At 47.9% G+C, this 15,640-nt stretch overlaps 1 protein-coding gene across 2 annotated transcripts in view; it reads left to right on the plus strand.

Annotated features, from left to right (window-relative positions):
• Positions 1-15,640, plus strand: part of adck1 (aarF domain containing kinase 1) — a 63,726-nt gene that overhangs the window by 16,751 nt on the left and 31,335 nt on the right. The window contains exon 4 of one of the 2 annotated variants that reach the window (XM_047015431.1): positions 4,654-4,857. The exons of the other annotated variant lie outside the window; for it this stretch is intronic. Within the exon in view, the coding sequence (XP_046871387.1) occupies positions 4,654-4,857 (204 nt within the window). The remainder of the gene's footprint in view (positions 1-4,653; positions 4,858-15,640) is intronic. 2 annotated transcript variants of the gene reach the window in all.

A 15,640-nucleotide genomic window follows, 5' to 3' on the forward strand; every position in this document is an offset into this window, starting at 1 on the left:
CAAACAGATGTGCCCACAGATAAACACATCCAGGTACGCAAACGCACAAGTCCGCACTCACACTAATGTATACGCGTGCACACACACACACATACATACACACAAACACACCCCTAGTGACAAGGAGCTAGATGAGCTCCTGTGAGCTGAATAACGAGCTAATCACGAGCATCCCAATAATAAATAGGGCTTGTTCATACTCCACTAATCCCAGTCATTTAGCTGGCGTGGAAGCCGGAATCAATTACCACCACAGTCTCCAGCCCAGCCCCTAGCTTGCTCTCTCCTGAATGGTGGGGTGAGACCCACCCCCCCAGCTCATGTATTACAGAGAGGATGTCGGCGGGGTGCGTGTGTGTTTGAGTGGTAATCAAGACGGGTGTCTTCATAGTTGGGGCATGGTTGTGTGTGTGCGTGCACGAGAGCCAGTCCACATCCTATACCTACACATCATCAAGCCTCATGATATAGCCTCGCGGGGGCATATGTTAGCGCTTAATAACTACCAATTGATTTTGCCATCCCATGAAATTTCGGCTTGTAATGTCATACCAATCAAAATCCCCATCTACTCCCGTGCATGCACTGAAAGAGCACAAAGGGACTGAAGAATTCCTGGAAAACAATTTACCATCTGGGCTTAATAGCATCTGAAGGCTGCGGCTGGGCGATCGACCGGCGCCACGGCGAATCAGCCCCAGAGCCAACGCTTTAATTACAGCCCTCCGTTCACAATGCTTGATAGGGGGAGGGAAGGGAGGAGAGAGGGAGGGAGAGAGAGAAACAACTATAGTAGGTGGCCCCTAAAGACAAATAAACATGGACAGAGTGAGGTATACTCACACAGACACACACACACACACTCGGTGAAGAACTCTCGCTGAACAAATCCGAGTGGACGGGTAGTCAGGTGCTGCACCTGCATAGACTCGGCTACCCTCCGCTTGTCCCCCACGTATTCCTAAAACCTTCCAGAACAGAGCATTGAAGCATTTTGTAGCTAGGCTAACAAACAAAGAAAAACACATCATGAAGCCTACTTACTCAACACAGAACATCAGCAAGGAAGAAAGTCTAACCTAAAATGGCCACACACTTCAATACATGGACTTTCTGTACAGGGAAATGTGGTCCTGCACAAGGCTTTGACACCCTGTCCTGTGACCACAGCCATAGTCATTCAGTTTTATAATTGCCATTGTCCATATTGGCTGTCTGCTAATGTATGTCTTGTCTTGATTCAAGAGTAGAGTTTATTTGCAATTCATACTGATGCAGCTCACTCAAACTTGTTCACAATTAAGGAAAACAACGTGATTGTGTGTTCGCAACAGTACCTAGCTTTGGATGTGTCTGATACACTATATGTCCAAAAATGGGCATGGACTTGCGTGTGCATGATTTTGTGTTTGTTTTGCGCCTGTTAAGCCAATTAAACCCTTGAAGCCTGCTGTTAGCGCTGTCCTTTGGATGACGCCTCTGACCTCTCCTTATCCTCTTAATCTGATCAAGGCTTGCATCTGTCCGTACACACACACACACACTCGCACACAGACACACTGGTGACGACCGTTGAATTGCAACCAAATCATTGCCGAAAGGACATGAGCAAGGTGGGGTTTGCTAATGAATGCAAGAGAGATGCGCTGAGACTTTTAAGAACTGTCGACCAAGCTCACTCCTTTTCGAAGCTCTTTGTACAGCCTTGGATTGCTACTTTTGGAAGTGGCCTGTAAGAGAATTGGTCATAGTCAAGTTGAGCAATTTAGAGCTGTTAATGAAACATTAAATGATGATAGTTACGTGTGGTGAGGTGTGTCATTTTGTGTTACCTGTGATTTTATCACAGGCAAAGCGATGGTCTGTTTTCATAACAGGTAAACCTTTGTGCGTCCCATCTGCTCCTCCTTCGAGCCCTCAAGGTCCAGATGCAGAACTCGAGCTTTGAGACAGGCGAGAGCACGTCCCGTTTGATCTAGGCTACTTGTTCTAAGGAGAATTGGGCTAAACTGGGTCAGATGGCTGAGCAGTTAGGGAAACGGGCTATTAATCAGAAGTTTGCCGGTTTGATTCCCGGCCGTGCAATATGACGTTGTGTCCTTGGGCAGGGCACTTTACCCTCCCTGCCTCGGGGGGAATGTCCCTGTAGTTACTGTAAGTCGCTCTGGATCAGAGCGCCTGCTAAAGGACTAAATGTAAACGTTTTATGTAGGCCCTTTGGTGGAGCTCCGCTAATGGTGACCCACACCTCCACCAGAGGCATTACACAATATCCTTTCATAAAGCCCACTATCGGCAAAAATCGCCATAGATCTCATGACTTGGTAAAGTCGATTTCCAGGTGTTCCTTTGCTTCGGTTTTCCCTCCGGCCCCACTGCTTCAATAAAAAGAGGAAAACAAAGAGGATTGGAAACGGTGAACATAAACGGAATTTAGGCAACATACTACATCATTGGATTTGTCGTCAGCTAGCTTAGCCAACATAGTGGCAGCGAAAGGTTGTTATCCCGTTTTTTTTTTTTTATAGCCTCCAATAATGATTCTGGGAGCAGAACCCATAGGCAGCCGTTTAGCATCCTGATTTTGGGGGGATTTTACCCAGTCTTTCTTAAAGCCCCACCAGTAGAGGAGCTAGAAGCTAGGAGATTGTCTTTGGAAATGTTGAACATGTTCTGTGTGCGTTTGGCCATTTTGAAACGTGTTCTGAGAAGCATTTTTCCTGTGAATCCAATTTTCCCTTTTTATCAGTATTTTATCACTGTGTGTACGCGTCCACCATTATGAGCGCCCAAACTTGTACACTCCAAAACGGATTTTGTCCTTTAAATCACTGTCAACCATTCCCTGTCCCTTTCTCTCTTTAACACCTTGGTTTTATCGATCGCCAAAGCTCATTCATTTGCAATCTCTCCTGTTTACCTTATTAGGACTGGATTAGAAGCTCATCGATTGGTCTTTTTACCTCCTGGGGGCCTTTGACAACATGCACAGGTTGATTCAGCCGTCACTTAACATGAAGGCGGGCTAGTGTCCTAGCAGACTAACAACTAAGCAGGGGCTCAATCTTCCAGAGGTCTTCAATGTAGCATGTAAACACATTTTTTCTTGACATCAACCTAGATTATTGATGTCTTTTTTTACTCTGGTGTTTCGCAAAATATATTATGAAGTATATTTTCTTTGTCGTAGCCTATTTACGTCCACCGACTTTATCCACAGAAGTAGACCCAGGTTTAGCTTTTCCTGAATCATTAATCCAGCCCCACTAACTTCGATATCAACCATATATCCACACTAAAACATGTCAGATCAAGTCCTATTGTCTAGGTACTTCGTCTCTGCTTGGTCTTGTGTTTGCTGTGGAAGGTTTCTTCTGTGTGTGACACAACGCCATAACCAGGGATAGTTTATGCAAATAAGCTTTCCCAAGGGCTCTTGATTCGCTGCAGCGTGTTCAGATGAGAGCCTATCCTGGAGCTGTGTTCCTTTCACACCCCTTAAGAGCCCCCCCCCCTTATTCTCATTGGTTCTGTCCCCAGTGGAACTGCAACATAAAAAACACATACAAATAATTCTCTGCTTTTCCACCTCCCTCACATTGAGTCTTCCCGATTTTCAGTTGTCTTCCCTGGTCCTCCACTCTCCGCCCACGTGTCTCCTCCTCCCCACTCTGCTCCTTGTCCACTTCTCCTCCTTGTGTCTGTTCAGCCACACCACTGTGTTTAGTGGGTGTAGAGGGCTTGTGTGGGATCCACAGAAAATAACTTCTTAAAGCCTGTACAAATATCCCTAAGCTGCCACATCCGATTGGTGTGTGTGTGTGTGTGTTTGTGCGTGCCTAGAAGGGCTCTGGTCCAGTGAATGTCTGCGGACACACGCATACACACCCAAAGACGCACACACTCGCACACATTCCGCTTTAGCCGATGGTGCTTGCTAACCGCTGTGCGGCTACTGTACATATGTGGACTTGGAGTCATGGATATTATGGGCTGTGTGTGGGTCTGTTTGTGTGTTAGTGTATTTGTTGTGTGTGTGCGCATGTGTGTTAGTGTATTTGGCAGTGGGGTTACAGAGGTTAAAGGGAGCTCATTTCACGCCCCTTTATTTGAGCTGGTCCCATGAGAGAGGTACTCTATAAGCATTATCAACTCCACCAGCTGGCTTAAAGGGGCCAGTCGCTACAATGACATAAATACACACTCACACACACACTCACACACACACCATTATTGTTAATGGCCCTCAAGATAGAACAATGGGCTCGAGATGCTGTGTATTCATGTCTGTTTGTTCATTATTGTCCTTGTCTGTGGGCTACATATCAGTATTACTAGACCGAACGAAACATGACAAGCAATGTTGCATAGATCTTTTCGGCGACAACAACGATGTTACACGAAACCTATTGCTACATCAGCGTCTGTCAATATTCACTCTCTTTCCCTCTCTCCTCCTTTCTGTCTCTGTTTTTCTCATTCTCGCTTTGTTCTCTCTCCCTCTCCGTCTCTCTCTGTCTCTCTCTGTCTCTCTCTCTCTGTCTCTCCTCTCTGTGTCTCTCTCTGTGTCTCTCTCTGTGTCTCTCTCTGTGTCTCTCTCTCTCTCTGTCTCTGTCTCTCTGTCTCTCTTTCTGTCTCTCTCCCCCGCTCCAGCTTCACCGCAGGTCGGCGGAGCGCCTGCGGGACCTGTGCTGCGCCAACCGGGGCACCTTCATCAAGGTGGGCCAGCACCTGGGCGCCCTGGACTACCTGCTGCCGGAGGAGTACACGTCCACGCTGCGCGTGCTGCACAGCCGCGCGCCCCAGAGCTCCATGGAGGAGATCCGCCAGGTGCTCCGGGAGGACCTGGGCAAGGAGGTGAGGGGTCCCAGAGAGCATCGACGGGTGTGTCAGGTCAATGGAGGTCCGTACATGTCTCTGGGAATTATATGGAAGATCGAGTGTGGAGAGAGAATTGGCTTCTCATTTCGAAAGCAAGGTCGGGATTCTCTTTTCATCCGGAGTCGTGAAGCCCTAGTGTGTGTCGGTGGTGTGTGTGTGTGTCTGCAGGTGTGTGTCGGGTGTGTGTTGTATATTGTGTGACGAGCTATCGATGGCTCAAGGAGGTGTGTGTCTGTGATACTGACCTCATCTTAGGGGAAAGCCCATCATGAGACCGACGGGAAAAGGAGGGAAAACAAACAGGTGAAGGTCCCTGTGTGGTTCCTCCTGGGCAGCCCCCCTTCAGCTTCATGCAGGCCTGGTCCGTTCCTCTGAACACTCCGACAGTACTCCAGGAGTTTCCTGCCTCTGTGACTGTGCTAAAAGCCAAGCTGTTATGACAGGCTTTTAGACTCAGACAGAGACGGGGGTAATTGTTCTGTTATTTTGGTACACCTTTGTCTGGTCGTCTATTACACCACGTGTGTGTTAGTGTGTAGTTCGCAAAGTTTGTGTCGTTTTGGAAGTGTGTGTGTGTGGGGTTGTGTGTAGAGTGGAGACAGCGTATACTTTGTGAAGTGTGTGTGTGTGTGTGAAGTGGAGACGGTGTGTGTAGTTTGTATAGTGTGTTTAGTTTGTAAAGTGTGTGTGTGTGTGTGTGAAGTGGAGACGGTGTGTGTAGTTTGTTTAGTTTGTAAAGTGTGTGTGTGTGTGTAGTGGAGCTGGTGATGGCACTGTCACGGTTAGTTGGCTTTAGTGCCGCAGAAGAATGATCTCCTAGTCTGCTCCCAGAATCTCAGGAACACTATTAGTCCTCTTCCTTTTCACTCACTCACTCACTCACTCACTCATTCATTCACTCTCATATCTCTGTAATTTTCTTTATCAGTTGTTTCCTTTTTATCTCATTGTTTCACACTCTCACTCTCTCTTTCGCTCACACACAGACACAAGCACACACACCCTTCAGGGCTGTGTGTGTCTGAATAGAACAGCGATGCAGAAGCCAAAGCAGGCCTAGATCCTCCAGCAGTGTCCTCTGGCTCTATTTTGATAAGGAAGTATTGATATCAGGGAGGTGCAGTGAGGGAGCTAGACAGTCCCTCCACACCTACAGAAACTAATCCAAGACATGGACCAATTGGGCCAGCTCCAGATAAAATGCAAGACGTGATGTCTGAGAAAAGCAAGATTTGTGTGCAGGCAGAGGTGCCTGTATTGAATACCTAAACAGACCCGTTTTTGTGTTCGATGTGCATGCGCACAGATCTGGGGCGTTGGAACAGTCGTGCATAAACGTTGGGATTTGGAGTGATCAAAGAGTGACAGAAGCCATCAGGAAATGTTTGTAGTTTGTCCATAAACCCACGGATAAGACTCACTTCAACAGCGAGCCTTGAAATGTCTATTTCCTCTGAGTTATGAGCAGTTCAAGTCTCTACCTAGTGTTTTGTCGTCAATAAATGTCAGCCAGCAGTTCCGTAGGTACATTAAAACCAGATGACACCATTCCGTTTTAGGATTTGGGTCCTTTTTTTACCAAGTACATAATACAAGTTTGACATAATAAATATCCCCGCGAGGTTTTCATTGTCTTTCCCTCCCTTGTTCAAAATTCTTCCATCGCAGTTGTGAAGTAACAAGTTTTATTCATAAATCTCTAGATTTTGCTTTTCCTGCACCATGCTTATTTACCGGTGAAGCCTGCTGGAACTGATATGACTTTGGCTCACTTTCCCAGGCCCACATTAGTAATTAGTTTTGTTTGGATTTCTTTTTGAGAGGAATTCAATGCTTTAAGTTACGATGTACCAGGCTTTCTCACGTAATCCGAACCACTGAGAACAGAAAAAATGACAATGACAATGTTTGACATCGGCAGATCCCCCCCCCCCCCCATCTCCCTCCCTTCCAAGAGCATGTTTGACTTTCTGAATACTCTGTATGGGGGAATAGCATATGCTTCCCTTGATAAAGAAGCACCGTATGGCCCTCTTGAATGTGTCTTGTTTAGAAGAGGTAAACTGAACATAACACCGTCGAAGGTATTTGAAGAGTTGCAGGGTGGAGGATGGATTCATGTTTTGCCCTGCATGCCAATTCAAACAGCCCTGGGTTGAGCTTAGGATAGACAGTTGTCGGGCTCTTGTCAGGCCAGGCCAGGCCATACTCTGTCTCTTTATCACTCCTGCACTTCTGCTCTGTGTTAAAAGCCATATTATAGCCCTCTTCCCTTTGTTGCTTCCATTTGCTGTGTCCTTGAGAGAGTGAGACAGTGCTTCAATAAAAACACTTTTTGTTACGAGGCCTGTAAAAACATCGAATGAGGTGAAATGGAGAGGGGCTTGGTTGACGGCTCTCTGCGTGTGAGCGCGTGTTTGTTCACTCAAAGACACATGGTACGCACACACACACACACGCACACACTCACTGTCAACGACAGATGGCAGATGAGTCCGAAGATGGCAGGCCAGTGATTCTAGCCTTTTCACAGCCATCACGTAAGCAAGCGTGACGGTCAGGAGGAAAGGAGAGGGCAGGGGAGGAGGTCGAGGAAGGAGGAGGTTGAGGAAGGGTTAAGGGAGAGCAGAGATCAGCTCCTGTGCGGCCATTTTGGAAGAGAGGAGACTTGGCTTTGGGAGATGTGGGATGCATCTGGGTGGGGATTGGGATGGGCGGGCGGGTGGAGCATGTGTTTGCGGAGCGGCGGAGGGTGTGTGTTGCGACAGCGGACTCGCTGGGTTCGAAAAGGGAATGATCAGGTTAATGAATGCCCGATGGGGAGTTAAGGGAGATGGACAAGAGAAGGCCCATGCCCTCCAGCTGAGCATAGATACCTGCATCCTTTCCCTAACGGTGTCGTGTGTGTTTGGGAGCCCACTTTCCATGTGTTCCTGATCATCTGCCAGCGGGACGAAAGCAACGCCGTTCGATGTGACGTCGGCAGCTAATACGTCCGTTTTCTCACCGACGCCCGTCCTTCCCCCCCCCCCCCACCCCGTCTCAGTCTCGTGTACACGGAGCAGCTGAAGGGAACGTCCACTATCTCTCTTCTTTCTCTCCCTGGGTGGGGTTAGTGGGTGGGGACCCATTCACATGCCACTCCATGTGTGCTCTCCAGAGGAAGTGGGGGGGGGGGGGGGGGGGGGGGGTTCAGCTTGTCCGCTTTTCTCGACAGCCACTGTGCTACTTAGCCCCCGAGAAGAAACGCATGCACGAAAGTAAACGCACAACCGAAAGACGGAACGGGCACGTGGTTTGCTTATCAACAAGGTGCATCCGATGAGAAGGGGATTCATCAAACAGGTCGTAGTCATCAGCTGGTTCGACAGCATTTGAGAGCTTTGAGTGTCTTCAATAGGAAACTTGGCCCTTTTCAGACACACACACCCACACCAAGCCCTAACCCCTTCAGCCATACCGACTTAGTCGTTCAGCCCTCACATATAACCGCGACGCACGCAAACGGTTTGCCCTCCCCACCCCCCTGCAGAGAGTGCGGGCTTGCCCCGGTCTTCCTGCCTCTCTGTATGGCTTCTTCCTCACCGTGACTCATCATCCTCTTACTTGCTGCCAGACTCTCTGTGTCACTATCTGTCCCGCCCACCCCGCCCCCTTCGAACCCCGCCAACCCCTCCAGCAGGAGGCAGGGTGCTATGTTTAACATATGGATTGACAAATTGTCACAGCGTCATTTCCCCCCCACAATTTCAGCTGAATGTAATATTAAAAATGGTCATATGCTGCATTTTATTTGTTGGTTGTGGATCCAAATGGCACATGGTTAACCTGGGCAGTTCTGAGAGGAACTGAGGTGGAACTTTTCGATCCAGGGCAAACATGAGCTGGATTTATTTTGCTGAAGCCTAGAGGTCCGACTCAGACCTTTTCAGTTCATCCAACTCTTCAGACTGTCCCTGTGGTCCTGGTTTGATCAAGTATGTACAGCATGCCATTGTTACATTCATACGATTCAAATTGAAATTTAAAGATGGCTTATCGATCCCTCTGCACTGCATGAGTATGTACACTGCAAGCCTATCCCTCGCAATTGACAATCCCACAGCTTTTGATTTCGTAAACACAGCTTGAGAAGAAGCAGTGCTGATGAGCGAAGCAGATATGCCCTCCAAGAGAATGGAGTTCCGTATTTTTGATATTTCCGTTTGCATTTGTGCGTGAGCGTGCGTGTGCGTGCAACATTTGTGGTGACATATGCAGTCCCACTGTGCGAATCTGGAGTGTGTGCCTTAGCTTTGGCACTGCAAGCTGTCACTTCGACTCTCCAGCTGAAAGTGCTGAAAAACAAGGCCCTGCAATATGCTATTTTACCAGCTAAAGTATGTTCCAAATGATATCGCATCCAAGCCAAAGACAACCCAAAACAACAACCTCCTGCTGTAAGTCTTTTGGTATTTCGGGACAGCTATAGCTAGGCTAACTGTCGCCTGTCTTGGTCAATTGGACATTATTTGGCATGGAAACGTGGCTGTAATGTCAGCTCATGAATATTTGGTGAATAAATCAGTTTGTTACCATATATATATATATTTTTTCATACACTTTTTCTTCTTCACTTCTAAATACGAAACTGTACTGTACTCTGTGCTTTTGTAATTAGCGTTGAGAGCCAAGCTGTAGCCACAAGGCAAACAATCTGAGAAGCAGCGATGCTCTTTTCATCTATCAGCCAGTTCTATTTTTGTCGCCAACAGCAATGCTGGCCACTTTGCCATTCCGATACCAACACCGTCACCCCTCCTCCTGAATTGGTTTCCATGGGGACCGGGTTTGTTTGTGTCATAACTCATTTTTAGCTAAGTCGAAATCTCACCGCAGGTGCCGCCCACAAGGACTGGAGCCCGCATGCATACATTTGCATTTTGATGAACGCCAAATTAGCATACACGTTCTGACCAGTTAGCTTGAGGATACCTTAACCCGAAACATACAAGTAAAGTGATTCCCCCACCGTATGATTGCACATTACACCCAGCCAGCTTCCTCCGCTGAAGACGGATTCTTTGAAATTTCCCACACGGAATGGAAGAAGGTGTCTTAAAACCATGACACGTTGCTACAATAATGCTCGCACAACCTGGTGTGTTCTCGTGAGGATCCCCATGATCATGTCATTACACAGACATGATTCATTATCACGTGGTTTAGTCAGTGTTCAAACCTGGACCCCCCTGCTCTCCAACACACTGGCCTTATTAGCCTCTTCCCACCCCAGTGGGGCATTGATTCTGAACATTAGGGAACATTAATGAACACGTATACATATTTGCCACATACATTTCTGTCAAACAACTGTAGTCAAGACAACATTCCTCATTTGTTTTGACCTGGATGTAAATGATCAGAGTTCAACATGACAAGGCCTTTCCTTATGTGGGGGTAGATCGAGCATTGTGTCTGCATTCAAACATGGAAGATGACTACAGGTTTTTCATGCTAGAAATGTGAATTCAGCCAATGACATCTACACATGGGTTTTCTGCTACAATAGGCTCAAATGCTTTTGACTCTCTAATGTGACATGATGGCAGCTTAAGGATTTCCAAATATTACAAAGAAAGTTGCAGAATGCACTGGTAACAGCGTCGGTATATGAGTGTGTTAGCAAGTGGCAGAATAAGCTCTTGAGAACATGACTGCCTCGACACGTGTGGTTAGAGCATCTCGAAGCCGGAGGAGAGGGACGAGCGGGAGAGGGGCGAGCGGGAGAGGGGCGAGCGGGAGAGGGGTGAGAGGGAGAGGGGCGTGAGGGAGAGGGGCGAGCAGACCTGGGCATGGGGCGGTGAGCAGGAGAGCGGTGAGCGGGAGAGGAAGGAGAAGGAGGGGGAGAAGTAGGGGCGAGCAGGAGAGGGAAAGGGGCGAGCAGGAGAAGGAGAGGGGCGAGCGGGAGAGGGGCGAGCGGGAGAGGGGCGAGCGGGAGAGGGGCGAGAGGGAGAGGGGCGAGCGGGAGAGGGGCGAGCGGGAGAGGGGCGAGAGGGAGAGGGGCGAGCGGGAGAGGGGCGAGCGGGAGAGGGGCGAGAGGGAGAGGGGCGTGAGGGAGAGGGGCGAGCAGACCTGGGCATGGGGCGGTGAGCAGGAGAGCGGTGAGCGGGAGAGGAAGGAGAAGGAGGGGGAGAAGTAGGGACGAGCAGGAGAAGGAGAGGGGCGAGCAGGAGAGGGAGAGGGGCGAGCAGGAGAGGGAGAGGGGGAGAGGTAGGGGCGAGCAGGAGAGGGAGAGGGGGAGAGGTAGGGGCGAGCAGGAGAGGGAGAGGGGCGAGCAGGAGAGGGAGAGGGGCGAGCAGGAGAGGGAGAGGGGCGAGCAGGAGAGGGAGAGGGGCGAGCAGGAGAGGGAGAGGGAGAGAGTGCCTCCCAGGTCTCCTCCACTCCATGGAGAAGAGATTAAGATATTACCATAAATGCACATCGTACAATCGCTCTCGTAGCACCTCTCTTTATCCCTTTCTTTCCCTCTTTATTATTTTATTCTATCTCATACGCTCTTTCTCTATCTTTGCCTCATCCTCTCTTTCTTTGTCACTTTTTCTCCTCTCACTTTCTCCCTCTCTCTCTCCCTCTCTCTCTCTCTCTCTCTCTCTCTCTCTCTATCTCTCTCTCTCTTTTTCCCTCTCTCCCTTGCTCTCCCCTCTAATTCTCCATCCTCCCAGAGTCAGAATGCTATCTCTCCATCTTCCCCATGCCCACGTCTGCTCACAGCCTCCACATTTCCAGCCTGATTGTCACGTACATTCAAGCCCTGGGATAGCAGACGCTCTGTGGGGCAAGCTCTGTGCAAAGCAAGGAAATAATGAAATGAAGGCAATAGAGGAGAAATGGAATAAGTGAACGGTTACTGTTAAGACAGTGTTTCAAAAGAGGTCCTCTGAATTCTAACCAAGCAATGTCACAAGGACCCTGAAAGTATTGGTTCTAATTTATCAGGGTTTAAGCCCTGAAGGGTAAATTGTATTGTATTAAATTTCATGTAATTTCCTTTTTTTGGGGGGGTGCATTATTATTGGACCAACCTTATCAAAACTTGTATAGAACGTGTTGATATACTATTTGGTTTTTGAGATGTTGACCAATTAACTTCTAAACTAAGCCAAATGACGTTGTGTCCTTGGGCAAGGCACTTCACCCAACTTGCCTCGGGGGGTATGTCCCTGTACTTACTGTAAGTCGCTCTGGATAAGAGCGTCCACTAAATGTAAATGTAAATGGGTGTGGTTCATCAAATAAATGAACAAGTCAGCACCAATTGAGCCATCCGCAGAAGTCCCAGGAGATGTCAAACTAAATTGCAAAGTTGACAACACTGCAAGGGAAAGCTTTCAGCATGCAGGCAGACATGTTTCCTTAGTGACTAAAAGCCTTACCTATGTTAGCTTTTCCCTAGTGGCTCCATTCATGTATGTCTTAGTTCATTAAATGCGACTAGCAGCTCCAAAGCTTCAGATCGATGTTGGTTGGCCTACCAGCCTATAGAAGAACTGGGACCTGGGATGGCTGTTCTAATGGCTTGCCCATGTTAGGGTTAGGGTAAGGGTTAGGGGTTGAATATTTGCTGAACAGTAAGCCATTAGAACAGCGCCCCCCCCCTGGTCACTGTTTTCGATTTTGGTAGCTCGACACCTGTCAACCTAGCGCATGCAGCGGCTGTGGGCCATGATGTTGTGGTAGTGGCACATCTGATGTTAGTGTTACTAACTAACAATGTTGACTTCCAAGTTCAAGAAGCATTTTAAGGTGTCTACTTAAGGTAGACATTGATAGTTCCTCCTTCCAGCCTGCCAGTTTGCAAGGCTAGAGACGCTAGGGCTAAAGGTAGCCGTGAAAAGGCTACTATGTTTTTTCGGTTGGAGACGGCCTGCTTTGTAGAGTGGAAGGCAGCTAGGTTCAAGCTAGCCATCAATAGTGGTTCCAGTAGGTCTGTGACAGGCCCTCCCTGATCATGATGTATGTGGTAGCTTGGCGCTAAAGCCTCCCCTCTCTCTTTGCCATTCCTCTCTGTCATCCCACCATCCTACGGGCCTGAACGCCTAAATAGGAACTGGTGACTGAGTCGGATCCAAAGGCTGCACGCTTTTGTCTTTGAAAGTTGGTCGGTGACTAAGAGATTCATAGCATGGTTGAGTATTGTCCTTACTTTATATGAGGGGTATGTCCGTTAAATGGTCATATCTAGTATCTTTCAATGTTTGTTTTTTGAGTTTCTGTCAATGCCAGAAAATGACAATTAAAAAGATAGGCTAGGTATGACTTGGTATACTCTTACACGACCCAGGGCCTCACAAACATAGTGTTTTAACCATAGCAGATTTATTTTAATATGGCGCAGGGATCGTTAAATCTTTAAAGTGCTAATATGACTCGCTCTCGCACTCTCTTGCATTCGATCCTCCTCTCTCTCTTGTTTTCCCCCCCCTCCCCCCCCCCTCTCTCTCTCTCTCTCTCTCTCTCTCTCTCTCTCTCTCTCTCTGTCTCTCTCTCTGTCTCTCTCTCTCTGCCTGTGATTATGAGAGACCCAGCTGGGCCTACTTTCATATTCATAGAGTTTGCTCTCATCCTCTGTTTTACAGCCACGGAACGTGTGATTAACATCTTCAACCAGCGAGAGAGTATAGATAGAAAGAAGGAGGCAGGGAGGGGAGTGGGAGATGTAGGCACAGAAGTGCATCTGTGTGTAACACCTCTGTGAAGGAAAACTGCTTTTCTCTGGTGGGTATGTACAGCACACAGCACACAGACACAAAACACACCAACGCCATATTTTCTCTTTCTGCTATTCTCTCTCTCTCTCTCTCTCTCTCTCTCTCTCTCTCTCTCTCTCTCTCCTTCTCTCCCCCCCCCCCCCCTCTCTCTCTCTCCTTCTCTCCCCCCCCCCCTCTCTCTCTCTCTCTCTCTCTCTCTCTCTCTCTCTCTCTCTCTCTCTCTCTCTCTCTCTCTCTGAGGTAAAATAATAATAATTACATATACAGTATACTAACTGTATATCATATAGGGACAGGTTTGTGTTTAGCGAGAGATAGTTAAGAGAGAAGACAAATAACTCCTTTAATTACACCCTTCACAGCAGCGACATGGCACCTCACCACAGCCATTAGGGTGTCAGCAAAGCCCAAGCGGCTCTGTGGTATTCCCCAAACACTACTTCCTTCCCTCACATGTAGCTTTGTGTTAGCCGGGGAAAGCTAGTGATTATCTTTGTCAGCCATGCCCAAAAAACGACTGAGCGACAACTTAAGTGCCTTAAGTGGGCGTGCCGCCGAAACGAAACAGCTTCTTAACGAGCACACGGGCGTCGCGCGTCGCAGTGTTTATCCATACGTGTGCACATTTGTCGTCGGTGTATGCGAGTGGGGTCCGTATTTGCTTCGTCTTTTGGTCTCATCCCAAGGCAAAGAATGAAATCATTGTTTTCTCCCCTCATTTCTCACCGTTACCTTTTCGTGTGACTGCCTCTCCACAACACTTCGCTCACTTCAGTGCACTCGGATCAGGCCACAAAGAGCCCCAACCAATGACCTTGCTCTCAGACAAGAAGCCATTCTTCGATTGGGCCAAAACATTTGAGCTGTCAAAATAAATGAATGTCGAAATGTACAAACAGAACACACTGTGACTGCTTACAGAACTCACAGATTGAGAAATGTAGACGCACAAATTGATGAATTTTTACATTAAATAGATGAGTGGCAGTTGAGAGAGATGGTGTGACAGTAAGGGGGCGAGAGAGGAATGGAGTGTGATATGAATTGAGAGAGAGAGAGCAGGGAGAGGTTGGGGGGTTAGAATAGAAAGAACTGTTTCTGTAACCCTAAACACTGATGAACGTCATGCACTTGCTGATTTGCTTCTAATTTCAATGCACGTCACACTGGGGTAGATACACGTATATCAAGGTGTCGTCCTCCAAACAATCATATTTCCCATATAGCATTAAATATGAGGTGGATGAATTAAAGCCATGCATGACATTGCATGCAATTGTTGAAATGCAAACCTTGACTTATTTGACAAAAAGACACACAGTACTGCTTGTTGATTGGTTCTTATTATGTGCACTACCAGAGCATCCAGACACGTATTTCCACATTATTTACCCAGTAATTAATAAAACCAGACACACAGCTGTAAGTTTAAACTCTAAAGGAAGGAAAGAACAATATTAATAAGTTCACCAAAAACAAGCCCAGATTGCATGCTAAGGACAGCCCTTAGTGAACCCCCCACCCTCCTCCTTTAACCCATAGGAAAGCTTTTCTCCTCTGGTACTCTACCTTTTTGAGGTAGTACCATGTGTGGAAACCCTGTCAATTCCTGCCCACAACTGTAGTCTACATTTACATTTAGTCATTTAGCAGACGCTCTTATCCAGAGCGACTTGAACTGAAGCACTGAAGCACTTGCACTGAAGTGCCTTGCCCAAGGACACAACGTCACAACGTCGGCGGGGAATCGATCCGGCAACCTTCTGATTACTAGCCCGACTCCCTCACCGCTCAGCCATCTGACTCCCTACAGAAAGGACAACTCTGTCCTGGTCATGGCGCTGGACACCATCGCCATAGCCTCCAGAGAGACATGGAAGGAGGGAAGGGCTCAAGGCCAATGGAAGGTGAAGGGCACGAGGGTGAGCCAATCAGCTGGAGAGTAAAGCAAAAACAGAACAGCCATTTGTGCGGTGGCACAACAAGCTCCTGCTAATGAGCATTATTGA

Source organism: Hypomesus transpacificus, chromosome 3 (genome assembly GCF_021917145.1).
Source record: "Hypomesus transpacificus isolate Combined female chromosome 3, fHypTra1, whole genome shotgun sequence".
Classification (NCBI taxonomy): Eukaryota; Metazoa; Chordata; class Actinopteri; order Osmeriformes; family Osmeridae; genus Hypomesus; species Hypomesus transpacificus.